The sequence below is a fragment of the Littorina saxatilis genome, linkage group LG8 (assembly GCF_037325665.1).
Source record: "Littorina saxatilis isolate snail1 linkage group LG8, US_GU_Lsax_2.0, whole genome shotgun sequence".
Classification (NCBI taxonomy): domain Eukaryota; kingdom Metazoa; phylum Mollusca; class Gastropoda; order Littorinimorpha; family Littorinidae; genus Littorina; species Littorina saxatilis.
Genome location: NC_090252.1, coordinates 8,414,553 through 8,437,661, shown reverse-complemented (window position 1 = coordinate 8,437,661; position 23,109 = coordinate 8,414,553). Strand labels below are relative to the sequence as shown.

Below are 23,109 nucleotides of genomic sequence, written 5' to 3'. Positions count from 1 at the left end.
ACAGTCAAATCCAATTTTCCACACCTAACCTATAAAACACAACATTCCAAATGGAAAAAAAAAAAAATCATTCTCTTGGCTCAGAATTGGTGTTGATTAATTGTAACACAAAGCGATTTACTGAAAATGTTACTTGTCACTCACTTCAACACTGTCGCCAAGCCAGTCTAAACTGCAGCACGCTGCTTCAGGAGGGACTTTTTCCTTTACACTTTAAATCCAAACACCATCGGCTGCGTAGAAAAATCACTGAAAATGCTGACTCAAAGTCAAACCTTAACCAAGCTGGCCTCCAGGCTCCAGCACAACAACCTTAACCACCTGGTTCCCCTCGTTCTTCGCGAGGCACCATGACTCGGGAAGCTGCTGTACATCACGACACAGTTCTTCAAAGTTGTAGTTGCAACAACCTCTGGCAATTCTGGTGCGGGACGGAATGTCTGAAAAAAAGCAGAACAATAAACCCTTAGTAAAACTAAATTTCTAGAGAAATAAGTCTAACTGTCCATACAAATAGCTGGATGATAGCTATTAATGGCAGTTGATAGACGTTTGAAGTTGAACGATTTGGTGGAGAATAGGTCGACAAGCTCTCTGAGCTCCGGTGAAAGGCAGTTGAAAGGCAGAAAGAACAAGCGTTCTGCAATAAAGCATGCAATTTAGAAGTGACAATGAATTTAAAAACAACAGAAGACATCAAGCATATAGACTATATCAAAACAGAATTATGCAAGAGGGGAGAGAAAACAAATATATTGCACTGATCTTTTTGATGTGTTGATCTGACTTCAGTTCCTGCACCATTTTTAACTTCCATGCATCATAGACCTATCAATGGTTCAGTTATAATATATCACTTATCGGTTATTTCTTGAATATCTGTTGTTCCAGTTCTAAATTTTCATAGTCTTTTACATAGATCTGTCAATATTTTTACTTACTTTTGGCAATTCTTGGAGTTTCTTTTGTGGTGATGCTGTCATCTTTTCAGCGATTGAGATGTCGGTACTTTCCCCCTGAAAAAACAACAACCATGGAATAGAAAGGGTATCTATAAATCTACAGCCGAATTTCTAACACTCAGAAATTGTTCTGTTGCAAATTTGTCGGTTCGCTGAGCTAAAATAGTGGCCGATGTGAGCGAGAATTCTGCAGAAAAACGATCTGCTGATCAGCTTGAGTGCACAGCTTCGGATTTACCAGTGTCAGATGCTCTCGCGTTTCAAGTGTTAAAAACAAAAATAATGACGTGCCGTCCACAATCAATCTTTATTGTTGATTCACATGACTCATTTCAATCATCAGCAATGATCTTTTTGTATTGCTTTGTTTGCTTTTCACATACCTCAGCCACAAACTCCACCTCCCCTTCGAAATTCTCCTTCTTCTCCATGTGTTGAAAGACTGCACCGGAAGTAAAGTTACTGTCAAAATCGTCTTTTCCGCTTTCCGCTACTTGGTGAGCGCGCGCAACGAGTTGGCGATCCCGTCAATACACATCTATGAGCCGACTGACGATTTTCTCACGGTTAGGATGTTTTATCCTCTCGACCACATCCACGTTTCCGGCTTCAGACTAATGGCAGACGGGTAATAAATTCCATTTTTTCTGAAATATATTAACCCTACCAAAGAACTTTAAGAAAGGGTAAACAAGACCTTATTGGAGTATAATAAATCTAAAAAACTATCAAGTACAAAAAAAGTCCTGCATTAAAATATTTTTTTCTAGGTAAAGGGAGACTAGCCGTGTGAAACAGGAAGAGAGTCCACCAGTCATCAACAACACCAGTCTTTCACTCCGACTAGTGAATGAAAATTCTGCATAGCGTCTAAATTCACCAGGTAGGTTGACATCGTACATCTATACCAGTCACCAGAAGCCCCTTTCTTTACTAGACATGAAAGAGTACGTCTCTCTCTCTGAGTCTCTCTCTACTCTAGTCTCTCTGTGGGTCTCTGCCCCTCTCTCTCTCTCTCTCTCTCTCTCTCGCTCACTCTCTCTCAAACCACTGCTTATTCTATTAGTATTACCCTCATTAAATACAGAAATGTTATTGTCATAACGAATTTTTTTTTTCTCTCTCTCTCTCTCTCTCTCTCTCTCTTCTCTCTCTCCTTTCTCTCTCTCCTCTCTCTCTCTCTCTCTCTTCTCTCTCTCTCTTCTCTCTCTCTCTTCTCTCTCTCTCTTCTCTCTCTCTCTTCTCTCTCTCTCTCTCTCTCTCTCTCTCTCTCTCTCTCTCTCTCTCTCTCTCTCTCTCTCTCTCTTCTGGACAGTCCCAGGGCCAGATGTAAAAAAGCAAATCACGGATTATTCTATTATCATCGTTAAATAAAGAATTGTCTTTGTCTCTCTCTTTCTCTCTCCCCCGCCCTCTCTCCAAGTCTAACTGGAGCTGATCTTCTCACAGATTTATCAGCTCTGGTGAGGAGTGTTTTAAATGCTAATAAAAGGTTACGTTTCATGGACGTACAAAATTCCTCCTAATCCCTTACCTATTCACACACACACACACACACACATACACACACACACACATTACATACACACACACACACACACACATTACATACACACACACACACACATACACACACACACACACACACACACACATTACATACACACACACACATACACACACATACACACACATACACATGGAGTATGGAATCAAACAACCTTACATGGCAACAAGTGAAAAACCCAGGAGGGATGGTGTATATTATATTTATTACCAATTCAGTGCCCCATATGGCTTTTTGACCAATCAGGACGGATTCTAGGTGACCCTTTAAATGTTATAACGTTCAGGCAGGGACCCTTTTTGTTTATCAAGCTAAAAATTAACAAGACAAAGTAAAAACTTAAATCAACAATATCAGCGTGATTTTTTCTGAAGAATGACACTTCAAATGCTGTCAGATAATACTCTCTTTATCTAAAAAATACCGAAAAGCGATTTTTGTCGGTGGGTGCTTTACGGAACAGCAAGGCACCGCCCATCATCTGAGTGTGCACAATGCCGACCCGCTCACTTGAAATCTAAATTATCTAAGTTCGGAAAAATCAAGTGAAATTGCTTACTCGCTTTATGTCAAATGTATATCTTTACGTCATTTCCCATCCGTCTGGAGTCAGTTCTAAATATGTCGCTCTCCGTTCAACAAGAAAAAGCTAAGCAACCGAAACGCACATGTTCAACATCAGTGGTTTAACTTGTGAGATTGTTGTGTGTCAAACGCATTTGACCTGTGAATATTCATCACGTCAGGTGTGTTACTCTGATTGGCTGACCTAGGTCACGAGAATTCTTTGACTGACAGGCATAATCAGGTAGGAACGCTCAAGTTCCCATTGCGGCTGTTCTGTCGAATTCGCGGGGTCGCTTCGAAATTTATTTTGTTCGAATTACGGTAATAAAACCGTTATTTCTAATATGCTGACTGTTAGCAAATGATAACAGACATGTCTCACAAACGATATCAGCATTCGCCTAAAAGGCTCATGCTTGATATCTTTTTTCTCGACATGTCTGTTATCATTTGCTAACAGTCAGCATATTAGAAATAACTCATAATATCATTTCTGCTTTCAAAAATAATTCTCAGAAACCCATTCAACGCTATCCAACTGAACTTTGATATTAAGAATGACATTCAGAATAAAATTAGAAAGTTAATAACAAAAAAATGAAAAACAAAAAAACACTCTTGAAGTGGAGTGTTACTGTCACTTTGTCAGGTAGAAGTAATGCAGCTTATGCAAGTCTGCGAATGGAACGACGGAGTTTATTTGTAGTTAATTGCCCAACAATCACTGTACTTAAACTTTGCAGGTTTCTTGTTGATAATAATTAATATTCATACATGTATGTAAAATAGCACAATTCTACAGAGCAAAACATGAATGATTAAATCATTGTAAATGAATTGCTATCATTGGGAAATGTAAGTCACTGTTGATGATCACTTATCTGCTTGCTTTCAGGAAGATGGATTTGGCAAAAGTCAAAGATGAAGACAAATTACAGCTGTGCCGCAAATACTGGATTGGTAGGTTTTCGTCATTGATTTTTGTCAGTGTTTGATCATGTGTGTAATTGTGTGTGTGTGTGTGTGTGTGTGTGTGTGTGTGTGTGTGTGTGTGTGTGTGTGTGTGTGTGTGTGTGTGTTTTATTTGGATTTAAAAGAAAAGAACTTTAAGAAGAAAAAATAAAGACTTTTAGACACATTTGGTGTCCAAAATACTGGATTTGAGGACTGGGTGGCCGAGTGGTAACGCACTTGCGCTCGGAAGCGAGAGGTTGCGAGTTCAACCCTGGGTCAGGGCGTTAGCAATTTTCTCCCCCCTTTCCTAACCTAGGTGGTGGGTTCAAGTGCTAGTCTTTCGGATGAGACGAAAAACCGAGGTCCCTTTGTGTACACTACATAGGGGTGTGCACGTTAAAGATCCCACAATTGACAAAAGGGTCTTTCCTGGCAAAATTGTATAGGCATAGATAAAAAATGTCCACCAAAATACCCGTGTGACTTGGAATAATATACTGTGAAAAGTAGGATATGCGCCAAAATGTCTGCGATCTGCTGGTCGATGTGAATGCGTGATGTATTGTGTAAAAAATTCCATCTCACACGGCATAAATAGATCTCTGCGCCTTGAGTCCGAGTCTGGAAATACGCGCGCGATATAATACTTCATATAACATATAACATTTTAGATAGGTATAAACCCCAATGAATAAAGATAAGATAAACAAAATTTAATGTCCATTTTCATTTTACATAAACATGGAAATTTGTCTGTTGGCACCACATCCCATTTCTAATAACACAAACACACGATCATACAGCATAATTGAGCACAAGAACACTACTAAGATCAACTTATCACATGAGCATTTATAAACAATTAAATTAAATTCTTGTCTTGGTTGATGATATGTGACCCGTTCTCACAAACGGGGGCCTAAGTCGCAGCGAGCCGTTCCGAGCTATCGGCTGGGAAAGGCAGTGAGGGCCTACTTTGGTGATTTTCATTTTTTTGCATTTCTGACCTCTTTATGCCCTAATCTTTCATATTCCGAAATATTTTGTTGAGTTTTATTATTTAAATGTGTTAATTATGTCTTCAAAGACACAAATTCGCTCACAACACTATAATTAGGGAAGGAAAAAATCACGATTTTCTCAAAATGGCGTCCTTGAACATGGTCCGGTTGTAACTTAATAACTTCCGCAATTTTTTTCACACAAACTTCTTTTTGGTATCAAATTAAAGCTTATTAAATGCAGTTTCCAGTGATATGCATAACTCCAAATATCCAAATTCCGACTTAGGCCCCCTTTTGTGAGAACGGGTCACATATATATGTGCTTGTGTAAATGAGACGGAGAGTAAATCTATTTGGATGTTTGCTCTTTTTATATTTAGTCAAGTTTTGACTAAATATTTTAACGTAGAGGGGGGAATCGAGACGAGGGTCGTGGTGTATGTGTGTGTGTGTGTGTGTGTGTGTGTGTGTCTGTCTGTGTGTGTGTGTAGAGCGATTCAGACTAAACTACTGGACCGATCTTTATGAAATTTGACATGAGAGTTCCTGGGTATGAAATCCCCATACGTTTTTCTCATTTTTTTGTTAAATGTCTTTGATGACGTCATATCCGGCTTTTCGTGAAAGTTGAGGCGGCACTGTCACGCCCTCATTTTTCAACCAAATTGGTTCAAATTTTGGTCAAGTAATCTTCGACGAAGCCCGGACTTCGGTATTGCATTTCAGCTTGGTGGCTTAAAAATTAATTAATGACTTTGGTCATTAAAAATCTGAAAATTGTAAAAAAACATAAAAATTTATAAAACGATCCAAATTTACGTTTATCTTATTTTCCATCATTTGCTGATTCCAAAAACATATAAATATGTTATATTCGGATTAAAAACAAGCTCTGAAAATTAAATATATAAAAATTATTATCAAAATTAAATTGTCCAAATCAATTTAAAAACACTTTTATCTTTTTGCTTGTCGGTTCCTGATTCCAAAAACATATAGATATGATATGTTTGGATTAAAAACACGCTCAGAAAGTTAAAACAAAGAGAGGTACAGAAAAGCGTGCTATCCTTCTTAGCGCAACTACTACCCCGCTCTTCTTGTCAATTTCACTGCCTATGCCGTGAGCGGTGGACTACGAGTATACGGTCTTGCTGCGTTGCATTGCGTTCAGTTTCATTCTGTGAGTTCGACAGCAACTTGACTAAATATTGTATTTTCGCCTTACGCGACTTGTTTTACTTTACCAACAAAAAAAAAGAGAAAATAAGGAATAAGACAAATCACAGCTGTGCCAAAAACACTAATTGATTTTTGTCTAGGTTGATAAATGTATGTTTTTGTGTGAGCGCTTTTATGTGTGTTTGTTTGCATGACTGTGTGTTTGCTGTTATTTGATTAGATTATTACACCCCCGGTATGGGGGTGTGTATAGGATTCGGTCGATGTGTTTGTTTGTTTGTTTGTGTTCGCATATAGATCTCAAGAATGAACGGACCGATCGTCACCAAACTTGGTGAACAGGTTCTATACATTCCTGAGACGGTCCTTACAAAAATTGGGACCAGTCAAACACACGGTTAGGGAGTTATTGGTGGATTAAGATTCTACAAGGACTTATAGAGGGACATATTAATGGTCAAAGGGAAATAACCTTCTCAGTTGGTGGCAGTGAGAATGGTAAGGACGGGGGTGTTTTTCCTACCTCGGAGGAATTTCTTGGTTTTTTTTTAACTTTCCCAACATTTTCTGTTCCAGGTGGTTTTGTTTTTCTTCCATTCTTGTGGTTCGTCAATGCCTGCTGGTTCTTCAACGAAGCGTTTCGAAAACCAGCTTATGCAGAGCAGAAGATGATCCGGTCATGTAAGATGTGATTTTTAATGTTATCTCTTGACTATTTTTATAATTGATTATGAGCACATTCAGTGAACATTCTTTGTGAGCATGATGTTTTGCATATTTTTCTGATTTCAAACTGTAAAAGTACAGGACATTTCCAGTTAAGCCCTAAGGCAATCCCTTTATGCTATGTGTTGTTTTTCACAAATCTTAAACAAGTATAAAAAAAACAACTGCAGTGACTCCTGGCTATTTGTGCACAAACCTGAGTATGCCTGTATGGATGTTTCCTGCCAGTTCCATCAGAACCCCCCGCGGTTTAGGGGGAACAATTTACCCGATGCTCCCCAGCATGTCGTAAGAGGCGACTAACGGATTCTGTTTCTCTTTTTACCCTTGTTAAGTGTTTCTTGTATAGAATATAGTAAATTTTTGTAAAGATTTTAGTCAAGCAGTATGTAAGAAATGTTAAGTCCTTTATGTACTGGAAACTTGCATTCTCCCAGTAAGGTAATACATTGTACTACGTTGCAAGCCCTTGGACCAAATTTTTGATTAGTGCTTTTGTGAACAAGAAACAATTGACAAGTGGCTCTATCCCAGCTCCCCCCTTCCCTCCGTGGCGATATAACCTCAGTTGAACGGTTGAAAACGACGTAAAACACCAAACAAAGAAAAAAAGTTCCATCAGAAAGGAGCAAACGTGACACGTACAGTGTAGAACTTTACGTGTACTTTTTGACTCCCCCGAGTATCTCAGGCCGGCCATCCGCAGACAAAAAACTTAACGTTGAGGTTAGTTCGGATGAGACGAAAAACCGAGGTCCCTTCGTGTACACTACATTGGGGTGTGCACGTTAAAGATCCCACGATTGACAAAAGGGTCTTTCCTGGCAAAATTGTATAGGCATAGATAAAAAATGTCCACCAAAATACCCGTGTGACTTGGAATAATAGGCCGTGAAAAGTAGGATATGCGCCGAAATGGCTGCGATCTGCTGGTCGATGTGAATGCTTGATGTATTGTGTAAAAAATTCCATCTCACACGGCATAAATAGATCCCTGCGCCTTGAGTCCGAGTCTGAAGATACGCGCGCGATATAAGACTTCATATAATATAATAATAATAATTAACTTGGATGCATGTTTTTGAAGCTAAAGCTTTGACACTTTGCACACTTCTAGGGTGTGAATAAACTAAAGTAATGAAAATGAAAATGAAAAAATGATTATCTCCCGACATGACCCGAGTTATGGTTTATTTTGTGTTGATATTTTCTTTTTTTCTCTCAACATTTGAAGCGTGTTGAGTATAATGTTGGTGATGATGGTGGGAAGGGGGGTGGGGTGGGGCAAGTGTTTTTCTGGGATATTCTTAGGATGGAATAACTGAATTAATTGATATGTCAGGTTGCATGGTGATCAAGTTTGGAGTCTTCTATTTGGGGGGGGGTGGGGGAGGGGGGGGGGTACACTCAAATGGGACATACATGACGAATAGAGTGTCTATAAAGCAAATGGTTTTCGTGTTGGATCATGCTATTATTCATCCTGACCTCAGGTCAAAATGAGTTCGGCTCATTCTCTCCCTGACAGGATGCCTTGAGTTTCCTTGTCTGGCAAGAAAACCGATTTTTTTTACATTTTTAGAGCTTTTTGTAATATGTTATGGATATAAGCAGATTCGTGATCGTCGATAATGATTTTTCATGGTGTTGTGTAATTTTTAAATTACAAAGGAATTGATTTGTAAGACAGTTTCAAGGGAGCTATTTTTTCGCGGCTGTATTTACTGTGCAAACAACTCTAAATATGGCAAAAGTGTCATGTGATAATCAACCGTTTGGTTTCGGCGTTCGCTGAAGCAGACGATTGTTTATGTAGTGAGGCAACCATATATTACGGTCTCCTTCCGGCAGCAGTCCCAAAATTTCGACTTGTTTTGACCTAAGAACGATGTCTTTATCATAACTGTGAAGAACAGAACGGAGATCACTGTCGAAGTCGGCCAATCTGCAATGATTTTCGTCTCGCGAACACGGCTCGCAAACAACATATGGGAGATAACTTGTTTTGATAGATTCGCGCAGGAGTTTCGCGTCCGGTCAGAGAGATATACTGGCAATAGCCGTTGAGCGATGTAATCAGAATGGCAATTATTATGAAAAGACAAACACATTTCTTACCTGAGAAATGAGCAAATAGTTTCAAATGTATACTACTGGGCACTACATTGTAATGTTTAAACCTGTGATGTTTTAGTCATGCAATATTTTTTTAACCTGTTTGTTTCAGATGTCATTCGGTCTATGATTGGCACGGTGGTATGGGTGGGGGGGGTGGTGGCATGGGTCACCATCTTCCAGCTGAAGAGAGCGTCGTGGGGAGCCGCCGGTGATTCCATTTCCTTCGTCATTCCTAAAGGATACGCCTAGCCACCGCACTGTCTGCTCCTTGGTGTCTTTAGTTTGTTTGTTTTTAACGGAGTTGTTGCTTAGAGTTTGATGTTTCGTTCCATTGCTGTCTCGGGCACACATAAATGTATAACATGCACATGTGCACACATAAGACTCCCGCACGTGCAAACGCACATACACACAGACGCACACACACACACTCAAACTATCAAACTTCCTTTTAGTCATACAATTATATTGTGAAACAGCATTCAGTGTTTTCCTGTATATTGTTATGTATTTACTGTATGAAAAAAACTAAATAGGGAAGAAAGGGGGGGGAGGGGGGAGGGGGGGGGGGTGTCTTTTGAAGAAAACAGTTTCCAAGACTAGTTTAATGTAATGTGATGATTTTACAACATTGACGAAAGTCTGATATGTCCTTTGGTGAATGGAGGTCCAATTCCACGTCTATGATGGTTACATTCATCCATACTATTTTGACTTACTCCACTGAGAGAGAGTAGACGCAGACACAGATAATTTATTCAATAGGCCATAGCCCCTTATGAAGGAGTGTGAGAGCTAGTGAGAGAAAGAGAGAGAGAGTGTGTGTGTCTGTGTGTGTGTGTGTGTGTGAGAAAAAGAGAGAGAGGGAGACTGACTTACTGACTGTCTGACTGACTGACTGACAACTTCATTTTACAGAGAGAGAGAGAGAGGGGTTCAGAAAAAAAAGAGTACTGTCTACTTGACATTTCTGTGAACAAGAATTGAGAATTGAAATGAAATGTGAATGTGCATATAGAGTGTTAACGTATGTTCTGAGTATGAATGATTGATCTTTGATTGAGAAACTTAATAAATCTGAATGATGGTTCATATTTTGTTTTTCTTTTATGTGAATTCAGGACTGTGCTTACTTTTTAACATAGCTTTGTGAAGGAGACATGATTCCAGCAGTTGTAGAGCAGGTGGCACTTGATCAATTTGAATGTTGTGTGGGTGTGTGGTTTGTTTCCCACCTGGTGATGCATATTATGAAGAAGAAAGACATGAGAACAGTGCAAACCAAAAATACCTACGGGGAAAATCGGAAACCAAAACAAGTCGCGTAAGGCGAAAATACAACATTTAGTCAAGTACCTGTCGAACTCACAGAATGAAACTGAACGCAATGCCATTTTTCAGCAAGACCGTATACTCGTAGCATCGTCAGTCCACCGCTCATGGCAAAGGCAGTGAAATTGACAAGAAGAGCGGGGTAGTAGTTGCGCTAAGAAGGATAGCACGCTTTTCTGTACCTCTCTTTGTTTTAACTTTCTGAGCGTGTTTTTAATCCAAACATATCATATCTATATGTTTTTGGAATCAGGAACCGACAAGGAATAAGATGAAAGTGTTTTTAAATTGATTTCGACAATTTAATTTTGATAATAATTTTTATATATTTAATTTTCAGAGCTTGTTTTTAATCCAAATATAACATATATATATGTTTTTGGAATCAGAAAATGATGGAGAATAAGATGAACGTAAATTTGGATCGTTTTATAAATTTTTATTTTTTTTTACAATTTTCAGATTTTTAATGACCAAAGTCATTAATTAATTTTTAAGCCACCAAGCTGAAATGCAATACCGAAGTCCGGGCTTCGTCGGAGATTACTTGACCAAAATTTCAACCAATTTGGTTGAAAAATGAGAGCGTGACAGTGCCGCCTCAACTTTCACGAAAAGCCGGATATGACGTCATAAGACATTTATCCAAAAAATGAAAAAAATGACTGGGGATTTCATACCCAGGAACTCTCATGTCAAATTTCATAAAGATCGGTCCAGTAGTTTAGTCTGAATCGCTCTACACACACACACACACACAGACACACACACACACACACACACACACACGCACGCACGCACATACACCACGACCCTCGTCTCGATTCCCCCTCTACGTTAAAACATTTAGTCAAAACTTGACTAAATGTAAAAATGAATTAATCTGAAACTAATGCAAAGCATCTGAAACTAACCTAAACACCTGAAAATGAGAGGGTTTCGGACAAAGACCAAAGTTATGTCATGCACTCTCCCGGGTAAGCATGATTAATGTACATCAATACTTTAGTCTCTATAGTCAAATACTGATATATTCAGCAAGAAGTGATCTGCAATAAGTTGTCCAGTTTCTGCAAATCATCAATGATGACATGGGTGGTATTCTTCCGGTATATGCCGGAAATCCGGATTCGTAATGTCTGTGGTGACGTTTTTTTGGTTGTTAAGGCCTAAAAAAAAAATAGGTGTGGTTACGGTAACCCGACCTACCCTATTTTTAGGGGCCGACCCTATAACTTTTTATTACATTTGTCCAAAAAAAACAAAAAAAACCAAGAAAACGAGTGCAGAAAACGCAATGAAAGCGAAAGCGCCCGAGTCGCACACTTATTTCCCTGTCAAGTAGGTTTAATTTGTACACATTAGAAAAAAAAGTTAAAAAAAAAAAAATGATTGCCTACCTTCCTACCCTATTTTTTTTGGCTATGTTACCGTAACCACACCTATTTTTTTTTGTGTGCCTAATTATACAAATCCTCCCCCTTAAACCTCTTCAGGTTTCATGACATTAATTTTTTAGTCCCACACATGAATGATGAGTTGTAAAGTACAGTGGGACCTCTCTCTTTAGGGCCACCCCTACCCCCCGCGGGTTAGGGGGAAGAATTTACCCGATGCTCCCCAGCATGTCGTAAGAGGCGACTAACGGATTCTGTTTCTCCTTTTACCCTTGTTAAGTGTTTCTTGTATAGAATATAGTCAATGTTTGTAAAGATTTTAGTCAAGCAGTATGTAAGAAATGTTAAGTCCTTTGTACTGGAAACTTGCATTCTCCCAGTAAAGTAATTAATACATTGTACTACGTTGCAAGCCCCTGGAGCAAATTTTTGATTAGTGCTTTTGTGAACAAGAAACAATTGACAAGTGGCTCTATCCCATCTCCCCCCTTTCCCCGTCGCGATATAACCTTCGTGGTTGAAAACGACATTAAACACCAAATAAAGAAAGAAAGAAAGAAAGGGCCACCCCTAAATTTGAGAAAATGAGGCCTGAAAAGGGAGAGTCTCAGTCTTAAAATGGAAGGAAATGTACACAGGTTTCATGCAAATTAAAATGTGGAAAAAAAGGTCTGAAAGCAAAGAAAGGCTTGGAACAGGTGCACTTAAAGATAGGTTCCACTGAGCAGTCAAATACACCAATCATTAGGCCTAAAAAAAAAAATAGGTGTGGTTACGGTAACCCGACCTACCCTATTTTTAGGGGCCGACCCTATAACTTTTTTTTACATTTGTCAAAAAAAAAAAGAAAAAAAAAAGAAAAAAAAGAAAACGAGTGCAGAAAACGCAATGAAAGCGAAAGCGCTCGAGTCGCACACTTATTTCCCTGTCAAGTAGGTTTAATTTGTACACATAAGAAAAAAAAGTTTAAAAAAATCAAAAAGTGATTGCCTACCTTCCTACCCTATTTTTGGGGGGCTATGTTACCTTAACCACACCTATTTTTTGTTTTGGCCTTATTTCGCCATAATTTTTTCATCATCTGAAACACTTTCCGATTGATCTTAAATCTGACTCTACAACCTCTGAAAATTGCCTTTCATCTGACAGCGTGCAGGGCTGGAAGATAACCTATTTTACTTCAATCCAGGATTTTTTTACAAGCTGTCGATCGGACGATTATTTTTATTTAAGCGACTGACTGGTCTACTCTCAGATAGCTGTGGTGCTGGTACAGGACTTGTACAGCAAAATGGCAAATTGCAAGGGTTTTCTCCCTTCCATCAAAGTGTTGTCAATTTTGATTTCTAATGAGAAACCAGGACTCGCCAGTGTAACTTAAATTTTCAAAAATGTATACATTCATTTGTCTTATAATGATGCATTTTTGCAAAGAAACAAAAAAGAATCAATATTCAGAGTATTTCTGTTCTTGTTGGTAGTGCATACCAATAAATACAAGAGTGTAAGTCTGAATTAACCTCTTGACTGCCGGGAGATTTTGTTAAAAAACAAATGGGGACAAAAAAAACATAACACATACAGCGGTTGTTACCTTAGATTGTTGTTGGTTTTTTTATAAGCGGAATACCCGTAAAATTACATACATGTATTTGACATAGCTTGTGAGTGTCTGAGCTACTCACAGACTATTGCTTCTTGCTGTTGAGTACAACATGGGAGATAATACGGAACTATTCAGGAAAAGATAACTCGTGAGGTTGGTTCACGCTATTGAGTGTTCACTGACACACACCTACACCTACCTACATACACTCACACACACACTCACACACACACCACACACACTCACACCACACACACACACTCACACACTGACACACACACACACTGACACACACACACGCACACATACACTCACACACACACATACACACACACACACACTCAACACACACACACACACACACACACACAGTACAACAATCGATTCTTAAGCATGATTTTATTTTTTTTTAAATCAACAACACGCACGAGTTTCACATGACAAACTTTTTCACAATTAATGCGGCAAGGGAAAAGGCGATTTAATGGTTTGCAAAAGTGTTCCGACTCTCAGTCTCAGTCTCATTTGTTTGTTTTGATGAGAACAGTTTAAAAAGATAGTATGTAGTGTATGAAGAGTGAACTGTTGTTGTTGTTGGTGTTGTTTAAAGCCTCACGGTCTATGATAGGCTATCTAAACAACAAAATGAAACTATGTTGGCTATTTATGTATTCTGTTGTTTGTGCAAAAAACACAAAGTTAACTAAAATAACTGATCTAGGGTTTAATAACGGACACCCCAAAAAAACACACACACAAACACATCCCCTGCAGTTCCCCACTCTGCACACCATACAATCCCCAACCCACCCACTGAAACACAGACACATCCCCTGCAGAACCCCACACTGCACACCATACAATCCCCAACCCACCCACTGAAACACATCCCCTGCAGTACCCCACACTGCACACCATACAATCCCCAACCCACCCACTGAAACACAAACACATCCCCTGCAGTACCCCACACTGCACACCATACAATCCCCAACCCACCCACTGAAACACAAACACATCCCCTGCAGTACCCCACACTTCACACCATACAATCCCCAACCCACCCACTGAAACACATCCCCTGCAGTACCCCACACTGCACACCATACAATCCCCAACCCACCCACTGAAACACATCCCCTGCAGTACCCCACGCTGCACACCATACAATCCCCAACCCACCCACTGAAACACATCCCCTGCAGTACCCCACGCTGCACACCATACAATCCCCAACCCACCCACTGAAACACATCCCCTGCAGTACCCCACACTGCACACCATACAATCCCCAACCCACCCACTGAAACACAGACACATCCCCTGCAGTACCCCACACTGCACACCATACAATCCCCAACCCACCCATTGAAACACATCCCCTGCAGTACCCCACACTGCACACCATACAATCCCCAACCCACCCACTGAAACACATCCCCTGCAGTACCCCACACTGCACACCATACAATCCCCAACCCACCCACTGAAACACATCCCCTGCAGAACCCCACACTGCACACCATACAATCCCCAACCCACCCACTGAAACACATCCCCTGCAGTACCCCACACTGCACACCATACAATCCCCAACCCACCCACTGAAACACATCCCCTGCAGAACCCCACACTGCACACCATACAATCCCCAACCCACCCACTGAAACACATCCCCTGCAGTACCCCACACTGCACACCATACAATCCCCAACCCACCCACTGAAACACAAACACATCCCCTGCAGTACCCCACACTTCACACCATACAATCCCCAACCCACCCACTGAAACACAAACACATCCCCTGCAGTACCCCACACTGCACACCATACAATCCCCAACCCACCCACTGAAACACAAACACATCCCCTGCAGTACCCCACACTGCACACCATACAATCCCCAACCCACCCACTGAAACACAAACACATCCCCTGCAGAACCCCACACTGCACACCATACAATCCCCACCCCACCCACTGAAACACAGACACATCCCCTGCAGTACCCCACACTGCACACCATACAATCCCCAACCCACCCACTGAAACACATCCCCTGCAGTACCCCACACTGCACACCATACAATCCCCAACCCACCCACTGAAACACAAACACATCCCCTGCAGTACCCCACACTGCACACCATACAATCCCCAACCCACCCACTGAAACGCAGACACAGAAGATTCTATTGGAATGCTGAAAAAGTTTGTCAAGTAAATAGATTAATAATGCCATTGACATTAAGGAATAAAACAAATACGGGGAAAAAAAACCAGAGCGCACAACTGTAACTGAAAGTAAGAATGCGCTCTGACATTTTCCATAGCTCAGATTGAGACAGCATTATGGAAAATACTGACACTGCACTGTATGATATGTAATAATTTTGACATTGCCCAAAGCTCAGAGATAGCATTATGGAAAATACTGACACTGCACTGTATGATATGTAATAATTTTGACATTGCCCAAAGCTCAGAGATAGCATTATGGAAAATACTGACACTGCACTGTTTGATATGTAATAATTTTGACATTGCCCAAAGCTCAGAGATAGCATTATGGAAAATACTGACACTGCACTGTTTGATATGTAATAATTTTGACATTGCCCAAAGCTCAGAGATAGCATTATGGAAAATACTGACACTGCACTGTTTGATATGTAATAATTTTGACATTGCCCAAAGCTCAGAGATAGCATTATGGAAAATACTGACACTGCACTGTATGATATGTAATAATTTTGACATTGCCCAAAGCTCAGAGACAGCTTGATGGAAAATACTGACACTCAGCAATGTTTGACATGGAATTATTTTCACATTTTCCACAGCTCGGAGATAGCTTGATGGAAAATACTGACACTGCACTGTTTGACATGGAATTATTTTCACATTTTCCACAGCTCGGAGATAGCTTGATGGAAAATACTGACACTGCACTGTATGATATGTAATAATTTTGACATTGCCCAAAGCTCGGAGATAGCATTATGGAAAATACTGACACTGCACTGTTTGATATGGAATTATTTTCACATTTTCCACAGCTCGGAGATAGCATTATGGAAAATACTGACACTGCACTGTATGATATGGAATTATTTTTACATTTTCCTCAGCTCGGAGATAGCATGATGGAAAATACTGACACTGCAATATTTGACATGGAATTATTTTGATATTTTCCACAGCTCGGAGATAGCATGATGAAAAATATTGACTCTGCACTGTTTGACATGGAATTATTTTCACATTTTTCATAGCTTAGAGACAGCTTGATGGAAAATACCTACACCGCACTGTTTGACATGGAAGAATCCATATAAGTGTGTCCAGAACTTTCAGATTCTTGTTCATTTTGCACATCTTGGTAACTCAAAGGAAATACAGGAACGTTGCTATGTTTTGGTAGTCAGCAAAATGCCATTTCGGCATGCCAGCAGAATTGCCAAACATTTTCACAGTCAATGACTAAAATTACCGACACCTTTGATGCTACTTCAGCATATTTACCACAGAGAAATGAAGTTACGGAAGATCCCTGATAAATAAAACACTCAGTATGCATATCCAGTAATGTAAGTTTATATAATACAGCACTCGGTTGATGATTACATTAATCCTGGTAAATGTTTGTTTTTTCTTTCTCGCAAATATTGCTGGATCTGTCTATTGCAAAAAGCACACACACCTGTATACTGTTGACACACATATAAACATGACACAGACAGATCTGTACAGTGAACAGTCTTCATGCATGACTGAAATGTCTATGCTGGCAAAAAAGGACACAGGAGGTACATGTAAACATATAATTAAACGCTCACACCAAATTGACATTTGATCAACAAACAGAAAATGATTGCCGAGAATGTGTCGTGTGAATTAAAGACAGTTCTCAAGTTTGAAGACAGTTCAGTTTAAAAACAAATAATAAATATCACAGAGAAGAATTATGGCATAGTTATTTGATATGCCAGCACATATATGTTTAGAGATATAAACAGAGCAGGAAACACACACACACACACACACACACACACACACACACACACACACATGCACGCACATGCACACACATACACACAAATAGGAATATCAGGGGGGGAATTGAGAACTTCACACACATGGCATAGGTATGCACACTTAGCCTATACTACATCATCACATCACTTGCTGACACAAAAGAATCCTTCACAAGAAGGAACAATGACTTGGAATTTATGTTATTGCCTGAACGATGCAGTAGCATTTCATTTAGCATGATCTGTGTAAAAAATGAATGACGAAAGTCTCTATTAATATACACACACAAAAAGAAGAAAAAGAAGAAGAAAGCCAACACTCATTATAAACTTTTATAGTTTGAAGTAGTCTGAACTGCACCGCAACCCCCCCCCCCCCCCCCCTTCTCTCTCTTAAATATCTCCTCCTTTCCGTCACACCCCAGAAAAACTGACACATCTCGTCGGCAAAAAAGGACATAGGCCTACTTATACATTCCATTTTTTGTTTAAAAATTGAACACCAACATTCAGCAAAAGGCACACACAGTCAGGCTATCCATCGACTTTTGTAGGATTTTTATTCTAGTCACGTGAATAAAGTAGAACAGAGATAAATTCTCGACAATTGTGACCAGTAGTAAAAATCAAAGAGTTAAGAACACACATACAGCAGTACCAGTCACGTAAGGCCTATTTGATGCAAGGGGCCTGGGCACCACCCCATGAAGAAACTAAACAATTTTTCTTGTCATCATAAAACAAAAAGTAAATTTAAAAAAAAAAGAAAAGTGAGTTATTTGTCTGTCTGTCTGTCTCTCTGTTTTTGTTTGTTTGGTGTAGGCTTTCTGCTATGAGATGACAACGGGCCAGTACAATGTCGCGACAGTCAGTTTTCGTCCTAAGGTTGCCTTTTTTTATGACAGGTACTATTGGACATGTAGTACATTATGAGAATCTCTACCACAGTGTATAGATCTATACATGCAGGCAGCTTCTATTGTCTAACAGGTCATACAACGATTGCAGTCAACTGGGGATTGGCATCTCATTGAAAGCACACACCAGGGTCAAAACCAAAACCAAAACGGAGAGAGAGATAGAGGGGAGGGGGGGGGGGGGGGGAGGTCACACACACTATATCACGACCCGGCTTAAGAAGGCTTTAAAATATCACACCAGGGAAGAACACATGCAGCAATACCACTACAGGCAACACAGTACACACACACACACACACACGCACACACACACAAACACACAATATCACAGAAAGAGAGTGAACAACACAGCAGTAGACCCATAATCACAGAATGCATCAGAACATAAAAACACGAAGACAACAAAGCACTCCAAACCACGGCTGAAGACCAGCCGATTCCAAAGCCATGACTTCAGCCAGAAAGTCTCTGATGCTTTTTAAGATGTTGGTCATTCCTTGGTTGTCATTACCATTCTGAAGAAGTCAGCGACAGGCTGACCAAATATTGACGAAGAATACCAAAACTGCTTCCTGTTGTGTTTTCTTTACGTTTTACTTTTAAAGGTGATTTTCCCCCAGCAGATGTCTCGTCTAATTCATGCCGCTGTTGAAGAGAATCAGCACAAGGGCGTGTAAACAGAGTGCAAACGGATGTTTCGGTTTGTCCCTGACAACAATCTGGGTGGACAACAATCTGGCTATGCTTCATCACAGTACAGTAGTACCTGCCATATCCGGTCACCCATTAGTCATTGCAAAGGTGACCGCAAATATCAGGTGGCCGTTCATTACAGGCCCCCTCCTCCTCCAAAAAAAACCCAAAACACGATCAAGTTTTCATGAAGAAAAAAAGCGATCATCCACGAGCCGCCGATTCATTGTCTCTGTTAGTTTTGCTTTCGTTTATACATCTTAATTATTTGGTTTTTTTCCCACCACTACAATGCTCCCCTGCAACACAACTTCCAAAATTTTTTTTACGAACGGATGCCTTGGAGGACACTTTGTTTTTTGCTGGTATATTCGCGTCAAAGTCAGTCTGTCATGAAAGATCGCCTCAAAAAAAACAAGAAGAGAAACAAAAAGAGAAGATGTCTTTAGCTGGTCAAACGGACTTCGGGCTGAGGAGTTGAGAGAAAGGTGATGTAAAGAGAAGTGGTTTCAAGTGACAGGCACGGTTGCACAGTAATGCTGACGTTGTATAATGCAGTTCCTTAAAGTCATATGTACTCGATGACTATACACGCTAATTGCTTTACCAACAGCTGGAGACAGACTAAATTAAGTTCCCTGCAAAATATTGTGGTCTAGGACCCCTTAAATGTTGAGATATTTGAATTTTCATTTTGATCTGGATCGTCCTATTTATAGATTTGGCAACACATGTAACGTTGATGCAAGGGAGAGAACACCGCGGCTTTGTTGACATCCTCACTTTTTCAGAGGCTAGAACAAGCTGTAATGCATGTATTATGGTCCGCGCATGGTGACGTATCGTCATTATATGGTCTTATGGTGCGTTTGACATCGATTGTGGGCAAACTACACTTTGTAAACACGGGAGTGCGTTAGTATGCCTTTAAAGTCACTCGCACAACTCCAAGAGAGCTGCATAATGTGCTGGGGCTCTCGCTGCCTGGGCTGGTTTGCATTTTCCATCACCAGCATCAAAGTGTAGCGCTTATTTCGTGATGATTTGCATTTAGTCTTTTATTTCAAACATTCTTAACACTCTTTCATTTGAAAGTATTCAGGTGGCAAGTCCTGGGTCGTAGTTAAAACGTCATAATTGTGAAGCATCTCCATTTGCAGCCAGTTGCAGGCGGAAGTGTTTACTCGCGCCAGACCAACAGAATCACTAATCTTTGCCAGTCAGCACTGTCAACGGGAATCTGTCGCTTTGTGATGCTTCCTTCTTCTTGTAGGTTCATGCAGGCCTTTCCACACACACCACTGTAAAGCCATTCATTGCACTGACTCTTCCACACACACCACTGTAAAGCCATTCATTGCACTGACTCTTCCACACACACCACTTCTTCTTCTTCTGCGTTCGATGTTGGTGGCCGTGCTAGATCCTCAGACCAGTGGCTGCCAGGAAGTCCGCAGTCACACACACCACTGTACAGCCATTCATTGCACTGACTCTTCCACACACACCACTGTAAAGCCATTCATTGCACTGACTCTTCCACACACACCACTGTAAAGCCATTCATTGCACTGACTCTTCCACACACACCACTGTAAAGCCATTCATTGCACTGACTCTTCCACACACACCACTGTAAAGCCATTCATTGCACTGACTCTTCCACACACACCACTGTAAAGCCATTCATTGCACTGACTCTTCCACACACACCACTGTAAAGCCATTCATTGCACTGACTTCACTGGACAGCCTCACTCAGCCATTCACCCAGGCTTCAATATCGCCCCCGGAGAAGTCATCTCACACTCGACTCATGCAAATATCAGAAACAAAAATTCCCCTCTTCAAATTCGTGGACAAGTTTATCCCAACCACAGCAGCCGCCAGGAAACAGCCCAGACTCTGCTCCGTTATTTCGCGGTGCCTATTTGTCAACACTCCGCAAGATTGGAAGGAATCCAATCCTGCATCTCACAGGCTAACGGCAGCCCAGGCTAACATCCTAACATCGCTCATCAAAAAGTGGAAAAATTGATCGAGCGTCAGTTCCTTGTATCAGTTCTCAATCAAACACGTACTCTGCAAGATTCAGAAGGAAACCCAACCGACTCGCTCATCACACACAAGACGACACGTCCATCCCAGCCTCAGCAGACGACAAGTCGACCCCAGCCACAGCAGCCGACATGAAACAGTCGAACGTGAGTTCCCTGTTCTCGCGGTGTCTCTCCTCTATGACGTCAGCCACGCCATGTTTGCCCATGTTGCGCAGGGCGTCAAGCAGGTGCTGCACAGCACCGTCTCGCTTGTCCTTGCGAGTCCGCTTCCAGTACAGCAAGATCTTGTAACACACGTCAGACATGCTGCGGCCGTTGGACAGCGCGTCGAAGCCGATTCCTGTTTGAAGGTAGAGAGGCAACAGAGGTATGGTCAAACAGGCATGAGAGCACGCAATCGCAACAAACAAACAACACAACAAAACAAGTCGCGTAAGGCGAAATTACTACATTTCGTCAAGCTGTGGAACTCACAGAATGAAACTGAACGCACTGCATTTTTTCACAATGACCGTAGTCCGCCGCTCGTGCAAAAGGCAGTGAAATGAACGAGCCTGTTTAGCGCGGAAGTTGTTGCGCTGTGCTGCATAGCACGCTTTTCTGTACCTCTCTTCGTTTTAACTTTCTGAGCGTGTTTTTAATCCAAACATATCATATCTATATGTTTTTGGAATCAGGAACCGACAAGGAATAAGACGAAATTGTTTTTAAATCGATTTCGGAAATTTAATTTTGATCATAATTTTTATATTTTTAATTTTCAGAGCTTGTTTTTAATTCAAATAAAACATATTTATATGTTTTTGGAATCAGAAAATGACGCAGAATAAGATGAAATTGTTTTTGGATCGTTTAATAAAAAATAATTTTAATTACAAGTTTCCGATTTTTAATGACCAAACTCACTCATTAGTTTTTAAGCTACCAAGCTGAAATGCAATACCAAACCCCGGCCTTCGTCGAAGATTGCTTTGCCAAAATTTCAATCAATTTGATTGAAAAATGAGGGTGTGACAGTGCCGCCTCAACTTTTACAAAAAGCCGGATATGACGTCATCAAAGGTATTTATCGAAAAAATGAAAAAAACGTCCGGGGATATCATTACCAGGAACTCTCATGTCAAATTTCATAAAGATCGGTCCAGTAGTTTAGTCTGAATCGCTCTACACACACACACGCACAGACAGACAGACAGACAGACACACACACACACATACACCACGACCCTCGTCTCGATTCCCCCTCTATGTTAAAACATTTAGTCAAAACTTGACTAAATGTAAAAAAAGAAAGAAATATTCAGTTCCAGGAAATTTCTTTAACAAGTTATCAAAAAACGGGAACAGCTAGTAACGTCAAAAATTCACGCTGCTCACCAGTAATGGTGGATTCCGGCAGGTCGAGATGCACGGCTAACGTCAGGCCCTCGTTCACCACCTTGGCTAACGTCATCAGGCTCTTGCCCGTCAGAACCTTAGCCTCCTTCTCCGCTGAAAACACATTGGAAAGGAAAATCATGTCTCAGTGCTCGAGCAATTCAGAGAATCTTTCTTATTGAAAAGAAAACCCACCTCATGCTTTAACCATTAACAAAAACCCATCCATATCTTCATTCTCGAACTATTCAGAAAATGTTTTAATGACAAGAAAACCCATGATTGTCTCAATGCTTGAACTATTCTAAAGAAAACCCATGTCTTTATGAATGAACCCTTTAAATAATCTTTCTTGGAATAAAATATGTTTATACGTATCATAAAATTATGTGCCTTCGAACGGGCTATAAAGCCAGTATGTTCAGAAGGTTCTTGGAACGTTTCATCACAGAAATTGTTACTTTATTAAACGTGTAGCATAAACAGATGGAAGAAGTTCTCACATCCTTACATTTTGAAGAACGTGCAAATGTACTATACGTGCAGGTTAATACAATGTTTTTAATTGGGATCAAGAACAACGTGGGCCACACTGTTGCAATAGT

The 23,109-nt window shown here is 40.5% G+C and overlaps 2 protein-coding genes across 5 annotated transcripts in view; one reads left to right on the top strand and one right to left on the bottom strand.

Annotated features, from left to right (window-relative positions):
* Positions 1–1,713: 1,713 nt before the first annotated feature.
* On the top strand, positions 1,714–10,170 carry LOC138972698 (gamma-secretase subunit PEN-2-like). Of its 2 annotated transcripts, none has more exons than XM_070345356.1 (4): positions 1,714–1,845; positions 3,992–4,056; positions 6,813–6,917; positions 9,190–10,170. In XM_070345356.1, exons 2-4 carry the CDS (start codon positions 3,996–3,998, stop codon positions 9,327–9,329), a joined length of 306 nt encoding a protein of 101 aa, XP_070201457.1. In that variant the 5' UTR covers positions 1,714–1,845; positions 3,992–3,995; the 3' UTR covers positions 9,330–10,170. The 2 variants fall into 2 exon arrangements, with proteins under 2 accessions (XP_070201457.1, XP_070201459.1); XM_070345358.1 differs by having other exon boundaries at positions 1,756–1,842; positions 3,990–4,056.
* Positions 10,171–17,997: 7,827 nt separating this feature from the next.
* Positions 17,998–23,109, bottom strand: part of LOC138972697 (uncharacterized) — a 90,196-nt gene continuing 85,084 nt past the window's right edge. For all 3 annotated transcript variants that reach the window (XM_070345353.1, XM_070345354.1, XM_070345355.1), the window contains 2 exons: positions 22,505–22,618; positions 17,998–21,467 (listed from right to left, as the gene is read on the bottom strand). In XM_070345353.1, coding sequence (XP_070201454.1) covers positions 21,187–21,467; positions 22,505–22,618 — 395 coding nt within the window. In that variant the 3' untranslated portion in view covers positions 17,998–21,186. The remainder of the gene's footprint in view (positions 21,468–22,504; positions 22,619–23,109) is intronic.